A 25,555-nucleotide genomic window follows, 5' to 3' on the forward strand; every position below is an offset into this window, starting at 1 on the left:
TCTACTAAAATCCACGTAATTTCCTCTCTGCAATTGTATTTTTAAAGTATGAGATCTTCAAAAGGGAAGTCTGGATTTTGTGCATTTCTGGCCTTAGTTAAACATGGGTTGCCAAGGTTCTTTGAACTACCATAGTACCAGAGCACCAAACTTCTGTCTTCTGGAGGAAAGACCAGAGCGAAAGGAAGCTTTCCAGCTTGTGCTGGGTATGAAAACTCCCAATAATTTCCTCATTAAGTGGTTGCTAATAGAAGCATTTAATAATAGGCCTAAATATTCCGGTCTCAACAGTTCCAGGTTTGCTTTTGAATTCCTCTGTCATGAGTAGTTCCCAAGGTATGAGTAAGTTTTTTTTCTAGGAAAGGGTTGGTCATATTTTATATTCTATGGAAGTTGAACCAACAACTTACCGATTTATTGGGTAAGATAACCTTCATCTACATTTTGCAGGAATAAACCAGTCTTGCTCTGCTTTTTAAAGTGGCTTTTAAAGCAGGTTCAAATACTGCTGCGGCCTTGGGGTTCCCATACTGATTTGTATTGCAACTGCTTTCTCTTGTCTTTGTACTCTTTCCATTGCTCATTAATGAGGGAAGAAGTGATGACATCTTTAATCTGTTGTTTCAATGTCAAGTGTTGAAGTTTTAGCAAATCTAAATGATTTCTCTTTTGACAGTCTTTAACATTCTTCTCAGAGACTACTGCTCAGCTTCCAGGAAGGCACACTTTCTTTAGTGTATTTGGTGATCTAAATGTCTGTAAAAGTCAAGCCAGCTGTCCTTCTTCAGAAGCAGAAGCTCTATAAGAGTACCCCAGCCATCCCAAAACAGACATCTTAATAAGAGCACGTGCATTTAATCATACAAGACTGTTTTACCTTAGAAGCTGTATAAATGTAAATCAACTCATACTGGTGAGATGTTTAAGTTTAGAACATAAGCATGATGCTCCAAAGCAATTGCAGCTGTTTCTTTTGGGATTTGCAGTATTTTTGGAGTAAAGGCAATCTGATGTGTAAGTCTCTGAATCGGGTAAAACACCTTACCCCTTGCCTTTCCTCACCCTACCATCTCTCAAATCACAGGAATGATCAATACCTGGTTGTGGACGTGACAATGAAATGTTTGCAAGGGTAGTTGATAACAGCTATGTGTTACAGAGATGATGTCTAAAAGGACACACACAGGCTGTACTTGAGAATAAATCGAGTATCTGACAAGCTCTCTGGTTTGAGTGATTTATGTAAATCGGGAACAAATCAAATAGCTAATTAATCCCATATAGTAGCCTGATCCTTTATAGCAAGGCCAGATCTGAGGTCTGCCTTGTCCTTTTGTTTGTAAAGTCACTTCAGGTTTTGTGATCTCTTTTTGGGCAAAGTAGGTAGTTATAAAAAGTTTGCCTGTTTTATTTCTTTAGGTATAATAACTTTTATATAACTCTAAAAAAGCATGTACAGCTTTTTGCTCTTGCTATTATTACTGTTACTAGTTTATAATAATCAGTTGGTTTCTTCAGTAAAACAGTTGTACAGGAGAATCACTGTAATTGAATTACAAAAGCTTATGGTGATAAGCGATATCTAACAGATTCCTAGACTTAATGTACCAGTAAATGACGGATGGTGGTTAACCTACGGTTTATGGACTGGTGTTTTTACGGCTAAAGCATTGTCTTATCTGCATGTTAAGCGTGTAACTCATCCTTGTAGGATGGTTCAGTATTGCACATACACTTCTAAGAGCACCAGAGTTGATATAGTGGTTTGGTTTAAATTCTAGTGCAAAAGCATTTTTGTGCTATAAGTTTCCAAAGTGAGAAAGCTAGCAGTAGTCTTGATCTAATTTATTTTGTAAGGAATTTTAGTGCTGAGACCCTGTAAAATTTGTATCCAAACCTTGAAGGAATTTTAGTAATGTTACATTAAAAACAACTTCTTTCATATGCAGTAAAGCATCCTAAAAAAACCAAGAAGCCAGTTAATGACTTCATTAGAAGGACCTTGTGATTAAAGCAGCCGTGCGTGCTTGCCTTGTTCTACCCAAATTAAGGTTGCCTATTGGAATCAAATATAAATGTGCAACTTGCAGTTTGGTAGTTTGGATTGTGGGAAACATCGTACATCTCATATTTCACCAGTTTAACAAGTAAAGGAAATAACTAAATGGAGAAAATAGTTCGTTTCCTTCGTAAATACAAAAATAAGTCAGTGTGCACATTGCATCCTCTCTCTCACCCCATTATGGTTTAGCTTGTTATCTTAGTCTTTTACCAAAATAAGCTTATCCTTTTAAGGATTCTTTGTTATTTGCCAGTTAGTATCTTGATGCTTTAATTGCTCATTTAGGAGACGTTGCCATAGGCTTGAGGAGTAAACTGAGTGTGCACTTTTTTAATAGCTTATCATCATACTGGTTGGATGCAATTAACCAAGCATTGTGGTGTGTGCCTTCAAAATCATTATGTGTTGGCAAGTCCAGGCACTCATCAATAGTCCTGCTGCTAATTTGTCCTTCAGTTCCTTCTTGGTGTTTGCTTCTGTAAAAATGATAGAGCCGTTTCTGGGCTTCAGACATGTAAAACTGGAGTTTGCAGTGCTTGCTAGAGAGTGGATCTTTGCTAATTCAGGGTCGCACCATTTATCTAAGTCTGTGGGTCCGGTTCTGATAACACCTGTTTGCCTGTCCAGAATATGCCCAGTAGATATCCAGTGACAAAAACTAAAAAACAGTGCTCAACGTGGCTTCACAGAAGAATCATTGCCTTTTTTGTTCATTGTAGGTCATCTCTATTGAGCTGGCAGTGCTGTTAATGAGGCACTTTCATCAGGCTGTTCATACCTACAACGGCAATAGTCACTGGCTACAACTTGTTGCTCAGCTTGTTCACTGAGCACATTAAGGTCCACTTATCTGTGACAAATAAGCTTCAAGAAAAGCCTCTGGGTAGACTGGAAACTTCAGCCCTTTTCTTCCTTGAAATCACTGCCTAGTGCAGAAATCAGGAGGTAGACTTTACCATCCAGAGAAACTGGGTCTTGTGACTTTCAGAAGCAGGACTTAAAGGAAAGAAAATTGTTTTGCAAATTGTGACCATCCCTATGTGTTCTTTTTAATCTGGAGAGCCTCACTTGTTATAGGTTTACCCAAGAAATTTCTGTAATTAATTTAAGGCTACAGAAAGCTTTCAGCTAATATATTTTACTTTTTAAATAGACTAAAAGTGCCCACAGGTGGCTAAAGCATCTTGGGTGACAAATGACGTTACACCACCACAGTTCAATATGTCTAGTACCCAGGCAGTACATCACTGTATATTCTTGCTTTACAGACTATATTTTGACTTGTCTCCAGATGTACGTTGTGAGGTCATGAGGCAAACTGTAATCTCCCAAGAATAATTCTGACCTCAGCAGCAATGCAGCAGCAAGGATTGCTGGACATGTCTTCTAAGAAAAAAAACTGGTGTGAAATTCTAATCTTCTGTTGCTTGGTGAACTCCTCCTGTAGAAAGGCTGACATCTGTCCAAGAAACTTAAATCTAATTTAGATAAGGGAGATATTTTAATGGAATTATTTTTCTTCGCAGGAGTCTGTAACAGACTACACTACACCTTCTTCCCATCCTAACACAGTGGCTACTAGCAGTACAAAAATGGAGGAGACTTTGGTGACGAACGTAAGTCTATTGCAGTGATCGTCTTGACTTTGAAGACAAGAAAATATTTTCACACTTCTTTAAAGCACAAAATAGTGCCTTCAGTAAACAAGTCACTAGCGTTTCTTTCATGTTAACTAGCTGTGCATTGTCCAGTAACCTTACTCTGAAGGACAGTTGATTTGATTAGTATCTGTTCTGAAATTCTTCAGGTGTTTTCTTGTCTGTTGAACAACCATGATGAGCTAAAGAGCACAGAAAGTGGAGATGATGTTTCTAGGGACAATTCTAAAAAAGCAAGGATAGGCGTAAGGAGAGAGCATGCTCTCAGCAGCAGTTGGGACTTGAACCTGGTACCAGTAGCAGAGCTCTGTAGGTGAGTTTGAAGAAAGACTTGTACAAACAAAGCAGTTTGGAACTGTAGCCTGAAATTACAGCGGCTGCATGTAAAGGGAGCAGCTTAATGGTTTCTGAAAGCAGACAGGAGGCTTTCAGTTGTTCAGTTGCTACGGAGATTAAATGTTTGCAGTCCTCATAAAGCCAATGATCCTGACTGAGTTGAGTGAGCGTGGTGTAGCGATTGAGAGGACCAGCTGCGTTGTGACTTGAAGCAAAGTCAAGTTTGTCTTGAGTGTGCTGGGATGTCAGGTTGGTAACTTGGATCTTGTGGCTTTTGTTTGAGTAGCAGAAATAGAATTGGCTCAGAGTTGAGTCACTTGTCGATTGCGGGAGGAAAGAATCATACAGCAGGATCTCGGGTTTTTATGAAGATGTCTTGTGAACTCCATCTAAGAAATGCTTTTCAGCTTACTGCAGCATCCTTTAATGCAGTTTTGAAGCAATACTGGTTCAACTTTTCTGCTGGGTTTTCTGGTGGTGTTGTGGTTTGTGCTTTTGGTGGTTAGTGTGGAAGACTGAATTCTTTTGCGTTAATGATGTTAGTATATGCTCCACTGTGGCATGTTGAAGTTGGGTTTGCAACACAGGAAATGGGAGCTCCTGGCCACAAAGGATCTGTGCTATCACCTGCTTCGAAGTGTCAGTATCTCTGTCTTTTGGATTAGCCTTATCTCATCCAGTGGAAGTCCATTAGCTGTGCTCTGAATGGAGAAAGAAGTGGTTGGAAGTAATAGACTGGCCACTGTGATATTTTTGATACATTTCATTTAAAACTTCTAGGAAATCCATCAGTGTTTTCTTAGGCAAAGATAGCAATAGCATTATGTCAAGTTCATTTCCTTAAGTTTCACATCTTCTATCTTTTGGAAGAGAACATAACTGAATTCAGTTTTGGATGGCAAATCTGTTTTGGTTTGTTTCATGGTCCTGTGACTTTGGAGGTTTATAGCTTCCTCTTCAGAAACTGCATGTCAGAACTCAAGGTCACGAAGCCCTATGTACTGTATTGGTACAAAAGGGGCCAAACTTGGCTTGGGAAGAATTTTTGCGTATCAGGAAACTGAAATGGTACTTTAAAGTAAATCCCAAAGCAGAAAATTGGTATTTGTTTATGCAGAAGACATGGACACTTTAGAACCCTAGTCTTCAGCCTCTTACAGAGAGATGAGAAGCATCTCAGCACCTGCTGAATGGCCTTTCCCCGCCTACCAAATTTTCACCTTATTTTATCAAAATCTCCCTGCCAAATGCTCAAGCCTTGAAGAAATTGTAGCTCACTTAATAATAAAGCTTGAGCTTTGCTTTTCTGGGGCTTTTGTAGTAGACGTAGTTAGAATGTGATGTGTGTTGCCTGCCTTTCAGGTGCCCCTGCCCCACACCCTTCCCCTCCCTAGGAGGGAGACTCTACAACAGAGCTCCAGCCTAACTCCAGTTTCTCCCGCTACCGTCGACCTCACCCTCAAGGTATGTACCACATCCCTCTAAGGGTCGTTTTCTTGCATGCAGGGGAAAAAAGTTAATGGAGAACTTGCTGGTGAACCTTTTTTTAGAGCCTTCCTTTGTTTCCTCTGCTAAACTGCTTTTGCATATAAATGGATGGCTGAAACACAGGACTCTATCAAAGGATGCATTTAAATTATAAATCTCTAACCCTGTTTTGCATTAACACTTGGCATCTCAACCAATCTTGGCTCCCACTGCCCTGAAAAAAAAATCCTAGCATTTTAGCATTGTACCATAGTGTTCATGACAAACCATCAGAATCTGACTGAGGTTTTTTGAGAATTTAGCTTAAAGTAGCTTAAAGTCAGTTGCCTGGTTTGGTATTAAAGGCTGTTGCTTGGTAAGCCGAGCTTGATTTCTTCTTAGCTGTAAGAGTTTGGTGCAGTGATAGTGTGGTTTTGAGTTGGATGGCTAAAGTTTTAAATATGAAATGTAGGTGGTGTGTTGGTGTCTATGAAGGGCAGTTTGATCAGCTAGTCAGAACGTGTTTTGTTGTGTTATAAATGTTCTGTTGTTTTCTGCTCTCCAGTGTAGAGCAAGTGTGTAGAATATTTTGAAGGGTGTTTTTCCATTTTGTTGGATTTTGGACTGTGTGCATTGTATAACTCACTAACATAGAGTTGGGCTCTAGCTTTGCTACTGTATCTCTAGAAGGTTTTGGTCTTTTTTTTTTGTGTCCTAGATTGGCTTTGTGATTGTGACTGCAGGTGACTGAACCAGTGGAAATATTGTTGCTGCTTCTGGTGTTAAGGAAGAGTGATGTTTGAACTTAGTTTTTCTAAATTTTTGAAAAGTGAAACTAGGGATTGGATGCAGAACTAACACTTTGGAGAAACTTGCTTGTCAATCCCAGTGAGACTTGCATCTCACTGGCATGGTTTGACAGCTGCTTGCCTGTGTTCTCTACAAATTATAGTTAATAATGATCTCTGGTTGAATCCTTGCTTTTCTTTTTTAACACTTTATTTCCTGAAAAAAAGTAACATCACTTTAAAACAATAGACCAGCAAAAATGGGGAGAGGGCTGGAGAGGGATGAGTAATTTAAGAAAAATCTTATTTTTCTATTGCATTCTTGTGTAATAAGTTACCATAATCTGACTTTCTGGCGCCCGAAAGCATTTTTCTAAAACAGCAGTCTCTGTTTAGCAGCTGGATATCTGATTCACGTATAATACAGGTAGGAATGTTACTATAGCATGATGCTGCAAAGAATGTGACACTGCTCAGTTATAGAGCAAACTGCGGTGTTTGTCATTCATCCTAGTTTTTTTCTGGTTCTGGTGTCAGTGGTTTGGTTGCTTTCTCAGTGGATGATAGATCTCGGATGTGTGCTAACAAAATGTCAAAGATCCGTGTTTTGAGGCTACCTTGAAGAACACTTTGACCAAAATCTGAATGGAAAGGCATTTGGAAACAGCTTTGTCTCTAACTTCTCTATTCCAGCCACTGGAGCTTTACCTCCTCTTTGCAAATGCTGAAGGCGACAAGCTTGTTCTGAAGCGTGCAGTGAGACTATCACTTTCACAGCAGGCCTTCTGGTCCAGGCAGACCAGAGCTGCTCTTTGTCATCCCCTTCCATATAATCTTTGCTTCTTTTAAAAGGTACTTCTGGAGCAGCAGAGAGGAAAGCATTTCCTTCCTTCCCTTAAAAGAACAAAATCTCCAGGCTCTGCCTCCATAAAGGAGTAACCCTTACACCTCCTCTTTCCTTCATCCCCTATCACAGAAAGCTGCCTGTGAGGAAACTCGGCAGGGGAGCTCGGCCACAACTGGTCCCACTGCTTGGCATCGTTCTGCCAGGGTGTATGTATAAGGTGCTCATATGGGAAGGCTTGTTGAGATCTCTTGTTTCCTTGGAGTAACTTTGCTAAAGATGCCTTTACTAAGGCAGACATCCTCTTAATGACTTAGCTGATAGGGCTATTGGTAGGTAAGGAGCTGAGCAAAAGAAAGTCCAAAGCAATCTTAAACTGAGCTGCCTGGCCCTCTTCCATGTTCCAAGGTTCCATCTAAAATTCTCATGTAGGCATCTGGTCCAGAATCTGACACCTTTCGACTTTCTTTTTCGGATCACTTAAACTTTGGCATACTTACGGATATGCAGATGGGTGTTTCTCTCCAGTTAAGTTTTTGGGTGATACATACTGGACCATTATAGCAATGTGAAGGCCCCGATGGGTCAACAGTGAAGAGAAGCTTCAAACAACCATGATCTCCAAACTGTGTTCTCCTTTTCCCATAACTAAGCGAGCAGTGAAACTACAGCACTTTCCCCAGCCTCACTTAATTTAGAGTCTCTTACTCCTTCACACCTGGTCTGTAGATGGTGCTGCATAGGCGCTTCTAGAGTACTAGTGTGCTTTGCATCTTTTTTTCTGGCTTAAGATGTTAGAGATCATTAAGGAGCTCTGTAAAAGCAAAGCTGTTAGAAAACGCAGAACTCTGTTATATGCCCTTCATTGCAAATTGATAGGGGTGTGAGATGATCTGGAATCTTGGCAGTGGTTAGGTTTGGAAGACAAAATGTAGTATGTGGACTCTAGCTTTTGCTATCAATAGTTTCTCTGGGACATCATGAAACTCGTTGAATGAAGCTTCTACACCTTCTCTATTCAGACATTCACAGGTACTTCTTCACTTTCTCTTAATACTAATGCAGTACAAGACCATTACCCTGTCTTAACAGGGTGTGGTGTTCAGAAAGGAGCCTCTAGTCTTACCTGTACTCTACCTTAATCAGAATCTTTTCCAGCAGATTAATAATAAATTTTGAAGTTTGCCCTGTCTGTGAGAATCAGAACCAATTTGGAGGAAAATGTTGTGGAAGGGAAACTGAGAATGATTGCTGGGAAAGATGGTTTCAAAAAGGAAAATAGGTGGCTTACCTCCAAATGATTTAATGTGTAACAAAGTTTCCCTCATCCCCCTTAACTCTCTTGAAGAATACAGAATTCCACTTTCCATGTGGGTGTGTACTGATCACCTGTTAGCCGCTTCTTTGGATATTGCTTTGCTTTTTTATCACTTCTGAAGCATCTAGACAAATAACCTAAGTCATGTTTGGTCTGTCCAGACTGTGCCTAACTCATGTAGAACAGGGTAGGTTGAAAGTATGACCTTCAGAGGCTGCAAGTCCCAGTTAGGGGGCTCTACTGATCCAGGCATTAAGGTCAGATTTGTTGGTGACTATGTATTTGCCTCTTTACACATATCATTAAAGACAGTACCTGGCCTTGAGAAGCTTACAGTCTGCCACATGAGCAATTTCAGCCTATGGCATCCAGCTCTGCTAGCAAAATCTTTGTTTCAACTGAGGACAGCTGGAGGCTGTAGGAGAGAAGTCTGTGGACTGTGTTTGAGCCTTTAAATTAGTGGGTGTAGTCTGAGCATCAATATTTCCTTTTCAGTAGTCCCTCAAAATTGTCTCAGTTCAAAGATCTGGCATTGCATGTCTCATATAGCAATAATTAGATTGTTATTGAGTGCAGTAAAACAGTAGTTCTTTCCACTTTTGGTGGAAGATAATTGTGTATAAAATATTTAAAGTTTTCTCTTCCTTGCTGTGCAAGACTTGATAATTATTATAGAAATAGAGGAGCATGAGCATTTTTTAGCATTCGTGTAAAGCAGTGTGTGCACAAGCTGTGTCAGCTTGCGATTTGCTTCTTGAACAGCACTTGCTTTGGAAATCTACTGTCATGACTACTGTCATGTTTACTGAAGTGTGCATTAGATATTTTTGGTGGTCACGCAGAGTGGATGGTTTACCAGGAAAGCAAGGGGCTGTTTCATTTAAATTGCCTAAATAACTTGTAAGGAGAGGACTTCATGGAAATATTTAGAGGGTTTTTACCTTTCTTTTGCTCTTCTTCATGTCAAACAAAACCAAGCCAAATTAGTGTGAGTGAATTCTCTTTTGAGCATTGAATGTTAAGATGAACTGTGCACGTGTGCAGTTGGAACAGATAAGAAGCTCCAACTTAAGGCTGTATGCTTTTTGCATGAACAGAGTTGCACGATTATGGTGACTTTTAAAAAAGAGGCTCGCATGAAGCCTGAATTGCCTTTTGAACTAAAAAGAACTGTTAAAAGAGGAAGACTGTTTGGCTAGTTGAAACTTCCTAATAGATGAGGAAATTTTGTTTTCTTTTTAAATAGATGGAGTCTGCACGCAAAGCGTGGGAGAATTCCCCAAACATGGGGGAGAAGAGTTCGCCAGTGACCTCAGCAGCATCTCCCATTGCTGGTGGCAGTGGCGGCGGCGGCAGCAGCAGCAACAACACTGTGCCAAACAGTGGTACTTACAGCTCTTTCTCTAGTGCATCAATGCCTCCTATTCCTGTGGCCTCCGTTACACCCACGACTTCGCTATCAGGTACTGGATGTCAGGATTGTAGTAGCCTGTTGTATTGTTCCTTGGTTATGTTTTTCAAGAGATTAGATTCCCTTTGGAATTACGTTTAATGCAAAGCTAACAGAATTTTTATGCTAGTATGAAATGTCAGATCTTAACAGCAGCTTCCCAAATACCTTTTAATTAACAAGGAGGTACTTCACCTGTTTCACTTCAGTCATCTGAAAAATATATTAAGACAACATCTCTCTGCCTATGCTACTTACATGGACTTGAAGAGGAGGTAAACTTCTGTTGGCTGCCTTATTGGTTTCATTTTGTTAAGCTGAATGAAGGCAAGCAAGCAGATTTTGGAGCAGATGGTAGTTCTCATATCCAGCTAGTTGCAGTCTTACTTTCATTTGTGCTCTTGCTTTTTGGAGTCAAAGCTTTGACAGCTTATAACAAGACCACTGCACGCTAGGCAGAGCAAATGTCCAGCTGCTCTTCAGAAACAGTGCTGGTTTCCACCTTGGTTCTTGGCAGAAAAAAAAGGTGTTTTATCTGATTAAGTCTTCACACCTTGGAATATTAGAATGTATACCCAAATCTCATCTGAAGTGCTTGAAAAAGACCTTTCTTTAGAGCCTGGCTCTCAATCATGAGAGACACAACCACCGTACATTGCAATATTTTGTTGCATAACTAACCAAGATGTCTACTTCAGTATTTTTATATGCTCCTGTACTTGAGAAGGGAGATGTATTATGGTTGCAGCACTTCCCATAGTGAACTTAACAGAATTGTCCTCCCTGTCCATCTTACATTGATGGAAACATCTGCATTTAGGTTTCAGTGTTCTTAACCAGTTGTGGCTGTGCTTGCACAACTGTCCCAAAACTTTGACCACTGAAAGATCAGGCTTTGAAATATCTTTAGCTGGTTTATGATGTATGACTTCTCTCCTTCTAGGAGCTGGAACATACACAACCTCTTCGCTGAGTACAAAGACTGCAAGCACCTCAGACCCTCCTAATATATGTAAAGTGAAACCACAGCAGTTGCAGACAAGCAGCCTAGCTTCTGCCAGTCACTTTTCTCAACTGAGCTGCATGCCATCCCTCATTGCCCAACAACAGCAAAGTCCCCAGGTCTATGTGTCTCAGTCTGCAGCAGGTAATAGTGTTTGTGGCTGAGAAGCCCCATGTCCGCTTTTTTGGAGTTCTGAAGCTGGAGAGTTGAATTCAGTTCTGGTTTTATCTGCAGTAAGGACAGAATGATGGAGAGGCTTCTGTAAGCAAATACTTGCTAACTGTGTCTTACTCTAAATATGCAAGTTTCTATCAGTAAGTATAAAGATAATGCTGTGTTGTTAGTTTGAGGAAAGTAAGTTTCAATCTCTTGATGTACCATTTTTCTGTTGCAGAATTGTAAATCGCTATTTAAGATCAAGAATTACTTAGTCTTGACTTCTTTTTTTAAAGTACTACAATAGTTTAGAATCATGGCATTTTTCTTTAAAGAAAACCCTATATATAGTTAACCTAAATTACATGACAGTATAGCATGTTCTTCCCCTTCCTTCACCCAAATGCCTGTTTTGGCCGGAATCTGTTGCTTGTCCCCCAGGAATTGCATGGGACTGAAGATGCATATGCAAGACTGATAGATTCTGGGGGTGAATTGGAAAAGATACCAAAGCTGGTTAGGCACCCAGCTCTTCAGTTCTGTTTCTTCTCCCAGTCTCCCTGGTAGCTGTCACACTGGGAAGTACTGATAGTGGCTGCATGTCAAACTCCTGATGGAAACCTTTCTAGCAGGGAGGTATTTGGAATCAGATACTAATTGTATTGCTTTTCCTGAGGTACTGCAGCTCAAATCCCAGCATTTTATATGGATACAAGTCATCTATTCAATACCCAACATGCGCGTTTGGCACCACCTTCTCTGGCTCAACAGCAAGGCTTTCAACCAGGGCTTTCTCAGGTATTTGGGGATTTCTTTTTTCTTTTTTTCCCCCTCCTTGTCCATATTACCTTTAAAGCTCTACTAATGAGCTAATGGGGGCAGGGGAGAGTGGGACTAAAGACTGCGAAAATGAGGTCATGCCTGCCCTTAATATTTCATTCTCATGTGTGCAGGTGGTGTTTGATCTCTACTGTTCCTGAGAATTAAAGCATTTGTTGTAAAAGTTGAGAGAATAAGCTTTCACTCACAAATATTCTTTATGTAAAAGTACATATTCACGGGAGGTGTTTATGTGGCCATATTAGTGCAGGCTTATTCAGCTTTTGTAGTACAAAATTGTTTGCAATCTTATGCAGTTGTTTTGTATGCAAATCTAAATTCATTCAGTTTCTGCTGGATATTTGCAACAAAAAGTATAGAATTCAACTAGAAAGTAATTTTCTGAATGGGAGCAATACCAGCTCTGCATTGCAGCCTTAGGATTTGACATTGTTTACTTTTTAGAAAGTTACACAAGTTCTGGCACACATTTAACTATAGCTTTTCTACATGACTTTTGTCCTTGGGTATTTAATGTTTTTTTTTATGCAGCCTGCTTCAGTTCAGCAGATCCCCATCCCCATCTATGCACCTCTACAAGGACAGCATCAAGCTCAGCTGAGTTTAGGAGCAGCACCAGCTGTTTCACAAGCCCAAGAGTTGTTCAACTCCTCCTTACAACCTTATAGGTAGGTAGCATATGCAAATTTCTTTGTGTTTTGAGTGGCAGAATTTATAGAACTTGCTTCCCTGCAGACCTGTGTTCTGTGCTCAATAGCTGCCTCATCTTTCTGTCTTCCCCAAAATCTCTTTCATCTGTTTGTCTGGCTGAGAACTCTGTATGCGGATTGTCTGGCTAGTTTACATGTGCAGATCTAGTTGTGAAATCGTTGGGTTCAGAAATTATGCATGATACTTGTGTCTTTAGGAAACCCAGCTAAAAAGCTGAAAACATTAGTCTTTCATACTAAGAGAATAGAAAGAGAGGAGTCTGTCTCTTTAATTCAGTAACTTGTGTTTGTTATTTTCTAATCAAACCAACACTGGAGTCTTGAAACACCGGAATCCTAGTTTGAACCCCGTAAGTGGTAGAAACTTAATTTCAGATGCATAGGGGATAGCAGGGTATGTTTTAGAATATAAGTTTTCTGTTTGCTACAAAAGATAATGGTAAGACCAATAGCTCTCAAAAGGCATTGATAGCCAGACAAATTTCCACAGTAAGCCTTTCCAAAGCTTCTTTGCAGTTCCTATCAAAACTGGTTTACAGTGGTATAATTTTGACAAAATTTGTCGGTTTCACTTGGAGAATGTTTCTTTGAAAATTTAATTACAGGGTTTTGCATGTGCTGTAGAAAAACCTGCTTGTTGCAATGTAGAAGGCTGAAGCCACAGAAGGTTTGATTGACAATATGTGTATCCTGACTTTGTGCTTGGCTGACTTTGTTGGACCAAATATTGCTTGTCCTGCCACAGCTGACAAAAGTTGTTGCAAACAGTTGGCTAGTTGCAGAAACACAATCAGTCTGGCATGTGGTCCAGATTAAATAAATGCTTCTGGCTAATCTGGTCATGCACAAACCCAGTATTAATGGAGTTTTGGGTTGTGCTATTTATAAGAGTATGAATACTTTTCCCACATCTTTAAAGGTGCAGAGGAGGATAAGCTTTGAGATGTACAGGTTACTGGTTTAAAAAAAAAAAAATCTTGTGAAAATGTTTTTGGCTACATTGAAGACAGTCCTCTGCATACATTCTGGAAAAGTTTCTCCAGTGTTCAGAGTGCAATTGTAAGAATGTTCTGCAATGAAGGAAAGGTACAGAACAAAGCTGACCTGAGTGTTCTGTCAGCCAAGCACACGGCCACTATGCTAAGAGATTAACAGGACCAGTGCTATGCTGGTACGTGTTGACCAAGTGATAAAGTGAAAAGTGTCTTTACATCAAAACCACTCTCCTCTGAGCTGAAGAGCTTTGAGAGGGGGATTTGTTTAAAAACTGATTCTTCAGTCTGAAGGTGGCTATTCAGCAGGCTCTTAATGGAAATACTTGGATAATACTTCTGATGGACTAAAACAACCTGTCTGTAGTGCTTTGCTCTACTGTTTTTGCTCTTTGTTTTTTAAACAAACTGCAACTTCCCCATGCTGGTGACAAGGGAATTGAATATCTAGTTAAAATTAGAGGCTGTGGTGTCTGTCTGTGTTATTATTTTCAAGCCAAAACATTCATTTGGATGCTGACTATTGTCAGCATCCAGTGATGTAACCTGTAAGTATTAAAAGTTGGACTGTGGAGATCTGTGAAGTCAAGAGAACAAAGCAGTTGTCTTTATGACTAAGTGGAACTACTCACATGTGGTGCTTCCCCACTGTCCTACCTTATAGCACGGGAACTAAAAACTGGTAGCTTCTGTATGTTACAGTTAAGTTATGCGAAAACTATTTTAGCATGCACATCTAAATAGCTAAGTGTACTTGAAGATGGAAATAAAAAGACTAGTCATTTTTTCCTGTGGCCTTTAGTAGCATCTATTATTTTGTTGTGTGCAGAGTAAATAGAAAAATCTATCCTTCTCAGGTGAAAATCTGTTCGATAGAGCTAAGCATGCTAATTCTGTTTAAAGAATATAACCCATGTTCTTAATTTTGGTGGCTCATTGTTGAGCTCTGCATTTTTATGTATAATGCTTCAATCTCTTGCAGATCCCAGCAAGCTTTTATGCAAAGTGGTTTGTCTCAGCCATCACCAGTAGTTCTGTCTGGTACAGCCTTACACAACTTCCCAGCAGTGCAACACCAGGAGCTTGCTAAGGCGCAGTCAAGCCTGGCATTTCAACAGACTTCTAATACACAGCCTATTCCTATCTTATACGAACATCAACTTAGCCAAGCTTCAGGACTGGGAGGCTCTCAGCTTATTGATACACACATTCTCCAGGTAGGAAATGCTCCGAAATGCAAAACTTCTGCAAAGGTTTGATACAGATAATGCAATAATAAATCAAGTATTGCTCAGCTTGGCATAAGCCCACCGCTGTGATAATTACATGGTAGTCAAGGTGGCAGGAAACTTAAGATGCTTGGAAGAGAATGTTCTTTTAATTTCGTAAAGGTACATTAGCATAATCTCTGAATTAAGGATTGTTCCCCAAACTACAGTGCTCCTTGCACTTCTGTCACTAATTGGAGCTTCAGGTTTAATTTCTGTTATGGTAGGTGATAAAGGGCTGTTCTGCCACTTGCAGATGAGAGCTTTATCACAAGCTGCAACCTTCAGATTGTCAGCTGCTTATGCTGTGGTTTCTACTGTACTGGTTGAAATACAGAATGATGTGCCATGCTGTCTCAGAACTGCTCTCCTAAGTATTCTGAAGGTAATGGTGTCTCTCACTCTTCCTAGGCCAGAGCTACGCTCACTCAGGCTTCAAATCTGTACTCTGGGCAAGTTCAACAGCCTGGCCAGAGCAATTTCTACAACACTGCACAGTCTCCCAGTGCTCTCCAGCAGGTAAACTATGGCATGGTAAATTTCCTAAGTTGTATTCTTCTTAAAAGCATGTTGTTGTTGATGGGTTTTGTGGGGTGGGGGTGGAGGTGGGGGCTAAGGCAATCTTTAATTCTTCCAAAATGCAAGCATTGAAAAATGATAGCAAAGGAGAGCTACTGCAGCAGCACTGAAAAACTGAATTGCTCAGAAGTTGGATGGCCTACAAGTTCGTGTTGATCACTTGTCTCTGGCATCCTTCTCTTAAGTAGTTCATTTTCCAGTGACAGGCAAAGATTTAGTCGGCACAGTGATGTTGCTAATTGATTGAGGCATATGCTGCCTTTATGGGGGCAGGTATCAGTTAGTGATGGTGGAGAGAGCAAAATCTCATTGAGATGAAATCTCAAGAGCTACTACATATGTCAATGATATCAAATATGTAGAAAACAAATGAGAAGTCAGCAGATAGATCATACAGGCAACCAGGGCAAGCTAAGTCAGTTACCAGTAACCTACATTAGGAGGTTTGTAAAATAATTCCAGTGATTTTTAAGTTTTTTGAATTCTTATGAAAGAACTGTTAATTTGCTGTGTGCAAGCATTCTGTCATGTTTACAGGATGCTGTCTAGTGGTTTCTATCTTCTGTTTCAATTTTTTTATTTAAGTGGCTTTAAAAAAAAAGCTTACAATGGACTGTTTTATTATAATAGCCTACTTCATACACATGAAAAGTTGCCAAGACAGAAGTCTAAAGAGTCTTAAAAAAATTATTTAATCTGTTGGAAATCTAGCATAAAGTTTTAAGGACCTTTTAGAAGGGCCAGTGCTTTTAATGTGTTCAAGCTTGGCTGTCTCTCTACTTCTAATCTGTTACCCTTCAGAGCAGAACCCTAGTAAGTCTTTCACATCTGGAGAATATCATATCATTCTTCTAGTCACACTCAGAATATAATTTTGCAGGTTGTGGATTGATGGTCAGACTAGGAGATGCAGTAACTCCTGCCAGTCAGGTCACTGCTGTGGTATTTTCACATTTATCACTCCCATTCTGTGGTGTTTTCAGCCTACAGCACTCCCTGTTAATGCAAGCAAGGGACTGGCTGTGGCTTTTTTGTTTTTTGGTTTGTTTTTTTTTAAGCTCAGACTGCTGGCTGTTGGGACTCCTGGAAAATGTAGTTTTCATCCCAAACAGTGTCCTTATGATGACTAAAATTATTTGAAGTAAATAAATAACCCCATCCCCCCCCAAGTGGCTATTTCATTCTACTTTTTTCTGAGTTGAATTAAATTCACTTCTTCATATGAAGAAGTCATGTTGAATGATGTTGGAGTTAGGAGCTAGCATGCAACTTTGTTTCTGGAAAGCAAAGATCAAAATGCCATTAGAACTGATTATAAAGACAGGCTAAACAATAAATTCACTTCTTTGCTTGCAGCTCTTTGAGTAAATGTATGAACTCATTAAGGCATTTACCTTGAATATAGCTGAAATCATAGAGCTAGTAAAGAAAGTTAAATAATGGCCCTTGTGTATATGTTACTGGTGATTTTGTACTCTTTTCCAGGTGACAGTACCTTTGCCAGGATCACAAATTTCTTTGCCCAACTTTGGATCCACCGCGCAGCCACTTATTGCCCTACCCCAATCTTTACAACCACCACTACAGCACACGCCACCACAAGCGCAGGCTCAAAATCTAAGCCGACCTGCACAAGTAACCCAGCCTTTCAGAGGATTAATCCCAGCAGGAACTCAACACAGCATGATTGCTGCAACTGGAAAGGTAACAATATTGGTAGATCTACAGTACAAAAATTAATACAAAGCACAGCGGTATACTGTTATGTAGAACCAGCACAGCAACTCATGTTGACTCTTGCATCTAAAAATCTGCCTTGAGTTGAAAAGGTAGGGAGGGGAAGATTGAAAAGCCAGTCAAGGTTAGTTCCTTAGTGACTGGGTCTGTGCATTTTGTAAAGGCTTAGCTGAGTTTTTGTAGTTAACTTGATACTAGTCCATTTGCACTGTAGGAATACCTAGTTTGATAATGACTTTGTGGACTAGTAAGATGTTTCATGTAGAAGCCATGTAGAAAATAGTACAGAGCCATAGTTAGAGCAGCAGGCAAACAGCATTACACTGTCAGGGCTGGTTTCTGATTCTGGTCATGCATGTGTTTGTTGCTTTGTTTCTGATTTCATACCAGAGCACACTGTATGGGATCAAGTCCTCCCAGTGCAATAAACTGGAGTTTTAGAGGCTTCGGTAGACTCTGTATCAGTTGTGACCTTAAACCAGAAGTAAACTCTACTAATATTGCTGGGGGTCTGCTTTTCTGAATAGCATAGCAAGGTGCACATTGAGAACATAGCATTGTATGCAAGGCAGAACCTTTGATGTGTAAACAAAAAGCCAAGAGGCTGGTCTTGCAGCTGAAGAAAACTGTCCTTGAGTGACAGCTCCAGTAAGAAGATAACACTGAAATAATGCAAAAAGACTTGAACACCTAGGAGGGCATTCTCTCCTCTCCTTTATCTGGAGCTGCTGTGGTAGTTGCTAATGAGGGGATGTGTGGAGCTGGCTTCCAATCACAAGGTCTCTTGTCTTAGATGGAATCACAGATTTACAGGCACCTGGGATTTTTGGATAGTGTGCAACACAACGCAGTTGCAGCATACTTTCAGGTGAGCAGTGGGTGGTAACACTGGACATTAACACAGCTAAGCTTTCTGTCAGATACAGCAAGGTCTTTCCCCAATGCAGGGAGTAATCTAGCTCTGGAGCTGCGCCTGAAATCCTTACAGCTTGTGGCCTAGATTTTAGGGTGCTTTTGAGTATAAAATGACCCTGCTGTCCCAATGGCTTACAGCTGTGATAAGAAAAATCTCTCAGGTGTTAATTCCGTGTCTTGGACAGTAATAGCAACCAGAATTCCAGATCACCTAAATGAAGTTCTCATTCTGTCACCCATGAGAGTATATGGTGATTTTTGCACCATGCAGTTTTCTAGCTTCATAGGGTCTGGCCGGACCTTTTCACCTTTATAATAGGAGGCCATCTTCCAAGCAGCAGTGTGTTTCATGCTACAGTTGTCACTGGAAAATGATCATTCATTTCAACAAGAAACGAGGAAGAACTGCAGTGGGATGGTGGCCTTCGGTGACTTTCCTGCCCTGTGTTAAGGGTTCCATCATGTTCCTGCTAAAGCCAAGTTAAAACAGCCACTCACTTTTAACTGATTTATTGTTGCCGTTATGCTTCATGGCTGTGTGTGGAAAGATACTGTTCCAGAGACTAATTTATTCTGTTGAGTGTATCTGCAAAATAACATGCGAGATTCATTGCTCCAGTTAGTCTAGAGATTTTTTGCATGAATGACAGCTCCATTTTTTGTGTGCTTTTGTTTTTTTATAGAACTAGATTATTTTATGGCATTCTTCACTTCAGCATTTTTCAGGATTATATCTAAATATTTTCATGGGATACCTGAGATGGGGAAGGAAATTTCAATCCTGAAACACTTTTAGGGCGAAATATGTGAAATGAGTCACAAATCCCCTTATGTTATGCAGGAACATTAAGTTAGAAAGCCAGTACCATTGCTGGAAGTGCAAAATAGTGCAAGAAAATAGTACACAGAGGTGCTTATGGTGCTGGGCTTGTCCTCATTATAAGAAGTTGTTTTGCAATCTGGCTTTCACCTCCACTTAAGTGACCTATTTTCATTGAGAAAAATGTGAGGTAAACTAACAGTTACTCATTAAATGTAATTTTTCTTTGAATTAGAATCAACATGTCATTTGCTATGTGTTTCAGATTTCGGAAATGGACCTGAAGGCGTTTGGAGGTGGCATTGATGTTAAACCTGGAACACCACCAGTTACTGGTAGAAGTACTACTCCAACCTCCAGTCCCTTCCGGTAAATCTCTCTTAAGCTCAAAATTCCTTGAAATCAGAGCTAGAAAATGTATCTAGTCATGCATGAGCAGTCAATTCTGAAAGGTATGAGGTGAGGGGCTGCTAATATAAAATACAATGCTTAATCTAAGCTTAAAAGCAGCATTCCAGTAGGTCATAAGATCTGCTGTAATTGACCAGAAGCACAAAGCTCTGAAATAAAAATGTTGAAAATATTTTTTTAATAAATGAAACAAAACAAGTCATGTAAAATGACTTGGGATTGTACCAGGAAAGCACAGAAGTGGCAGGGAAGATGTATATTGGGATAAAACTCTAAGACAGTTTATCTTAATTGCGGTGCTCAAAGTAAAAACACTTAAAGGCTTACACCGCAGTTGTGGCAACAATTCTGCTAGAGAACTAAGAATTGTTACAAGATCTATAAGCTTCTCACAAGTGAAATTAGTAAGCTGTTTTCAGGTTTGCTTGGTTAATTGACAAAATTAACAGAATCATGCTCATATGCAGATGCACTTCATGGTAAACTATTGGGCTGCTTGGGGGTGAAGTTATTAATGGGCTTGAAGGAACTTGAACTTTGCTACAAGATAGTTTTGTTATTGAAAGTTGCACTCCTGTGCATAGTAACTATATTTGGTAGCTTTCACTGTAGCAAACTGACAGTGTTCAGGCTTTTCTAGTGAAGTAGAAATGAGAGTTTGAACTCAGTGCTGAAGTCGTTCCTCAATACTTCACGTAATAAAATGTGAAAGGATGAGGAAGAAGAAACTTGAATTTGCAAGCTAGTCAGCATTTAGGACAATTGACTTGATGATATATATCTTAGAGATTCTACACGAGATGTGTCTTCTCCTAGCAACCAAAGCAGAGCTTATCATAAGCTTTTGCTCTTGAGTGTAGAGGTACTGGGAAGATCAACAAAAGCATAATAGATCTCAAGAGTTCAACGTGAAAACTAAACAGACCTTTCTTTAAGCTTACAAAATGTTAGTGTGTATTGAGTTCAGCTGGCTTCCTTGCCCCTGGTGTCCCGCTGCTCATTTTACATTAAATAAGTGTATCACCCACACACTCTGCATGAGAATGCTCTGCAAATCAAGCTCCATTTCCTAAAGAAGGTTCTTCGCACTTTTCTTTCTCTAAGGGCTGTTTGCCCTTCCTCCAGATAATCTTTCAGGCTTCATTTAATTCATGGTGATTCAACACCTCTTAGAAGTTTTAATGGAGAGTCATGTTCTTAGCCTAATAAAACGGGGGAGAGCGTTTTCTGTGAATTCTTAAAATGTGTTCAAGTGCACTTTGAAATATTTGACAACAGGTCAGAGTGGAAGCAGCTGCACATGGCAGCTTCTGCTGTGCATGCTTCATGCCTGTTGTGACAAGCTCTGAACTTGACACAATAGAGCAAACAGTGTAAAGGCGTAGGACTGAACATAAGATAGCAGGGATGGGAAGGGGAATGCACTTCTAACATCAGTATTTGTGTTACGAATACTTTTGGGAAAGGCCTCTCTCATACAGACTTTACCCTGGAATCTTTCCATATCCTAAATATTTCTGATTATGGTTTCCCTTTTTGTATTGTTAAGTTCTGAGTTAGTTTGCATTTGTAACTAATGGTAGATACAGAAGAATATCTGATACTAGCTTCTCTAAGAGATTTTTTTTTTTCCCCCTCCAATGCTGAATTTCTAGTTAAGTTCTACCTAAAGCCAGAAACATTCCCTGAATGAAAGCAGTGTGATTTTAACTAGTGTTCTTTTCTTCAGGGCCAGTTCTACAAGTCCTAACAATCAGTCCAATAAAATGAACAGCATTGTCTACCAGAAGCAGTTTCAGTCAGCAGCTGCTGCTGTGAGAATGACACAGCCGTTTCCTGCACAATTTGCACCACAGGTAAGTGACTTGTGGCTTCCTACAAACAAATCTGTTTCTCTGTATGACCTGGTGACGCTGTAACTCAGCTGTGTCTCCTCAGGCTTTATCATGGAGAGATACAAAATGGAACCCTTAAGATGAAATGGCATGATAAAACTGATTTCAAGATCAAAGCCAAAAAAAACCCTTCTCTGATCTTGCTAGCTAGTAGTGCAGATTTTGTGTTGTGTTTAATTTTGAGAGTTCTGTGCACACTGAGGAATATAATACAAGTTGTGAATGACGTAGAACAACAGATGGTTGTTCTGCTGGCTTCCCCATGCAGCTGTAATGCACTTCATCCTGCAAAAACAGATCATTTGGTTGGGGAAGGGGAGAAGCTTCGTGTCTCAGAAGGGTCCCAGTGCATATTTTAAATCTTTAAAGACAAAGCAGATTTGCAGTTGTTTGTCTGAGATGCAGCTCTGAAGGTACTGATGGAGCAATTCAGGTTGGGAAGGATCTCTAGAGGCCATCAGCCCTGCTTTGTATGGACTGTATGACAAAGAGTTTGATTTGCTTCTGGCCTTCCAGGGAGCACAGCTTATAAGAGTGGTGCATCACTGTTGCAGGTGACTGTAGCCAGGCTGCTAGGGAAATGTAGCCTCTCTAAAAATGTAGGATATTTCTGTCTGTCTTTTAGCAGTTGGAGTGTTTGACTGAAGGACTTGAGATTTCTTTTTTTGGACTGCCACTAGCAGAAACTACCTAGCCTTTCCAGGGCTACCTTTCACTAGTGACTCCTCCCCTGCCTTGCATGGGTCTTCCCCCTTACTACATGCTGGTTTTAGGTTGTTGGTACTACTTTCGGGCACAGCAGCACTACAACGCTGTTTTTTCTGGAGTTCAAGCGTGGCCTCTCTTAACATGAAAACCTATTTTCTTGGCAGCAGAGCAGCAACTTTTTCCCCTTTTAAGATAATGCCAACATGCAATCTAGTTGGCAATTTTCTAATTGTGAAATGTCTCTTTTTGTTGTTTTTCCCCCACTTAGATCCTCTCTCAGCCTAACCTGCTCCCTCCATTGGTAAGAGCCCCATATACTAACACCTTCCCAGCGCCTGTTCAGAGGCTGCCAATAGTACTGCATAGTCAGATGCCGTCTCAGATGACCACAGGCCTTATAAGCCACCCTCGTTTACCGCGTGTGGCCAGAGGTCTTTGTGGATCAGTATCTGGAGCCAGAGGCAATCAGGCTCAGGCTGCGATGAAGGCTGAACGAGATGTGAAGGTTAGTATTTGAACAGCAGTGCTGTTAACACCAGTTCAGTCTTGACAGCTTGTAGGGCAGGAATGTGTCTGCAAAGCATGTCTTAATTTAAAATGCCTCTGGACCCAAAGCCAGTAGCTGGGCCTTTAACAGCTGAACACAGATCTTCTCTAAGCCCTGTTTTTTTAATAAGAACTTTAGACTAAAAAATACGTAGGGAGCTTCCTTTCTCAAGTGGTCTTGTGGTCAGCAGTTGTGAAGCTGCCACTGCTGTCAAAGGCAATCTGATGACTATGTTTCAAGAGCCTGGATTTTTTTTGAATGAGTGATGAGGCCTACAAGCCTGGCTGTTAGCTATCATTTCACATCTGCCTCCTCAGCTCTGAGAAGCAGTATGAACCCTCCTGTTCCAGCCAGCCTCACTCCTTGGTGACTCTGGAGATTCATTTCCCAATGGTTTGAAATGCCTGTGATTAATTCTCTGTGGTAGAATGCAGTAGCATGGTACACTCCATAGAAGAGGTGGCTGCGTTTCAGTAGCAGGTGATGAGAGTCTTCTAACTTGTTAAAGCACTTTGGGACCCTTCAAGTTGAGGCAAACCCTTCTTACTGAGGCAGGACTGCAATGTGGGGTGTCTGCGTAGGGACACCATTGTACCCTGAGCCTGTTTTCTGCAGGATAAGTTGCTTGTATGAATAGATGGTACTAAGGAGCTCCTTCATCTACTGTCATTCGCCATAACCCATGCATTGAGGTGTAAAAGCAACAGAGTGTATTTTTCCTGGCTATGTCTGGTTGTAGGAGAACTGATTACCCCTTAAATTCTAGTTATTTGGTACATTTAGTTTTCTACCATCAGTTTATGCTAGCTGTAGACTTACTAGGTGATGTTTAGTATATTGTCCTGAGTCTATGTTATGCACTGAATTTAGCCAGTCGTAGCAAATACTAATATGCACTCCTGGTTTTCTGACTCTCCCTGCAAACACTGTTCAGAAGAACATGAGTTATTCTGTCACGCTTGGTTACTTGTGATCAAGTCATCCAGCCTTCTAGCCTTAACCTCAAGGGATGGCTGAAATCTATGCAAAAGATTTCAGGTGTCTGTCTGGCTCCAGTAAAATCAAACTGTTGCTGCAGTCCTGCACATCAGAGTTCACGGGTTTGTTTTCTATTCTGTTGCTGGTTGAGTTACTTGGAGCAACTACACAGTATTAAAGCCAAGACCTCTTGTTCCAGGCTTTTGCTGTTTTGTCCCCCCTGTTGTGTGTGTGGGTCCCCCAACCCCTGGCCCCATTTTCTGGAGAGGAAAAAAAAAAAAAAAGGGCAGCATAAAATACTTAGGTACATGGAGGCTTAGTGTCTGTATTGTAGTTGGGGTTCCTTGTATTAAGATATGCCTTTTTAATTTTAAAAAAAGGCGTTTGACTGCATTGGGCTTACTCATGCAGCTCCCAAAGGCTGAACTCTTAATGCAACTCCTGCTTTTCCTGGGCAGGAAAGCCAAGTGCTTGGTCTGAAGCAGCTGGTCCGCACAGTGCTTCACTGACAAACGAAAGGTCCAGTGTAAAACTGTAACTGAAACATGTAGTCACAAAGGCTGAATTTCACAGATGCAAGTCAAGGTTATGGGTAGGATTCAGAGGAGGGATTTGAAGGAAGCCAGGCAGTAGTTTGTGCTTCCTGGAATGAGCGCCTGCTTTGACTGGGAAGCAGATAAGGCCTCAGCTTACACATAATGCAACCCTGAAGCCAGATCAGCATCCCTATAACAGACTCTGAAGTCTGTGTCCAGAAAAACAGGGGGAAAAAATTTGGGTGCTCAGACGAGCTTCTGCTGCTGTCATACAGCCCCTGTGCTTAAGAAGTCCAGACCAGGCAGGAGAAATGACAGCTGGTATGGCACTCGGTGCTGGCAGCAGTGTCAGGGCAGGGGCGGCATGCAGACACGCGTGCCTTCTGGTCTTGTCTGACTTTTGCTGAGGAGTAACGCTTCAGTTTAAGCCTACTGTAGGCAGCGTCTATACTTTTTAAGCTCTGCAATAATAGTGGCATAAAGAGATGTTAGGTAACGCTTCAAACTGTTGTCCTTGATCCTCTTTTCTGGGGTGAGGATTAGGAAGAGCAAGGTACGATGTTAAGGTACTACTGAGGAGCCATGTGCCCAGATGTGGTGACATCTGGGAAGCAACTGAATGGACACTGCCTTTCTAGGAAAGTCTGGCCACTGTGGTTGGTCCTTCCTCTTTCATTTAGGAAACGCTTTTGTGAAGTCACTCTTATTCCAATGCCCTCTCTTCAGTAAACACATTTTCTCCCTTTCTTAAGGCAAAGCAGAGAGCAGAGGTACTTCAGTCCACCCAGAGATTCTTTTCTGAGCAGCAGCAGCAGAGCAAACCCATAGGAGGCAAAGCACAGAAAGTGGATGAGAACGGGAGCAAACCCGCTGAGGCAACTGCTGACTCTTCAGGAGTCTGCCAGGACAAACCCGAGGAAAAGCCTACCCCTGCGCCTGCTGCGGCAACAAAACCTGTTAGAACTGGACCAATCAAACCTCAGGCAATCAAAACCGAAGAAACAAAATCTTAGAGGCTGTGTTTCTGTGGAGGTGGGGGAAGAGGGGAGGGTGGGTGAGATGACAGCAGCATGAATTTGTAGCCCGAAGGATGAGACAGCAGTCTTCTCTCCCTGCAGGGCTCAGTGTAAAGGGACATGAAAGCTATCAGCAGTTATGGATACAAACTGCTGCGTATCCAGCTGAGCTTCTAGGCTCTCTGGGCTTGTATCTTCTCGTAACAGCATGAAGGCTGCTTTTGGTGTGTGCACGTTCTACACGTGTGCGCGTGTTTTGGCTTACACACCTGTATGCTTCCCAAAGTGAAAAAAATTGAGAAACGGCAATGGTGGGGAAGGAGGTGGTCGGGGAGGCATGTTCTTAGCTGACAAGATGAATACTCTTATTTTCTTCAGGCTCTGATCTTCAGCTGCTATTTATCTTTTTATAAACCTATGAGTATGAGAATATGCAGATCTGAAGATGGTGCTGGGCCAAGTAATGTGTGTTAAGTTTTTAGTGACTTAAGAAGCTTCTATCTTGTAATAAGCAGAGGGGT

General features: G+C 40.9%; 1 protein-coding gene across 1 annotated transcript in view; it reads left to right on the forward strand.

Annotated features, from left to right (window-relative positions):
* The window catches only part of PRRC2C (proline rich coiled-coil 2C), a 56,275-nt gene extending 31,242 nt beyond the window's left edge, over nucleotides 1-25,033 (forward strand). The window contains exons 23-35 of the mRNA XM_059822329.1: nucleotides 3,589-3,678; nucleotides 5,419-5,520; nucleotides 9,720-9,936; nucleotides 10,867-11,070; nucleotides 11,768-11,880; nucleotides 12,454-12,590; nucleotides 14,607-14,841; nucleotides 15,304-15,411; nucleotides 16,957-17,175; nucleotides 19,209-19,312; nucleotides 21,084-21,210; nucleotides 22,226-22,462; nucleotides 24,771-25,033. Of these exons, the coding sequence (XP_059678312.1) occupies nucleotides 3,589-3,678; nucleotides 5,419-5,520; nucleotides 9,720-9,936; nucleotides 10,867-11,070; nucleotides 11,768-11,880; nucleotides 12,454-12,590; nucleotides 14,607-14,841; nucleotides 15,304-15,411; nucleotides 16,957-17,175; nucleotides 19,209-19,312; nucleotides 21,084-21,210; nucleotides 22,226-22,462; nucleotides 24,771-25,031 (2,154 nt within the window). The 3' untranslated portion in view covers nucleotides 25,032-25,033. The remainder of the gene's footprint in view (nucleotides 1-3,588; nucleotides 3,679-5,418; nucleotides 5,521-9,719; nucleotides 9,937-10,866; nucleotides 11,071-11,767; nucleotides 11,881-12,453; nucleotides 12,591-14,606; nucleotides 14,842-15,303; nucleotides 15,412-16,956; nucleotides 17,176-19,208; nucleotides 19,313-21,083; nucleotides 21,211-22,225; nucleotides 22,463-24,770) is intronic.
* The last annotated feature ends 522 nt before the right edge of the window (nucleotides 25,034-25,555 follow it).

The sequence above is a fragment of the Gavia stellata genome, chromosome 10 (genome assembly GCF_030936135.1).
Source record: "Gavia stellata isolate bGavSte3 chromosome 10, bGavSte3.hap2, whole genome shotgun sequence".
Classification (NCBI taxonomy): Eukaryota; Metazoa; Chordata; class Aves; order Gaviiformes; family Gaviidae; genus Gavia; species Gavia stellata.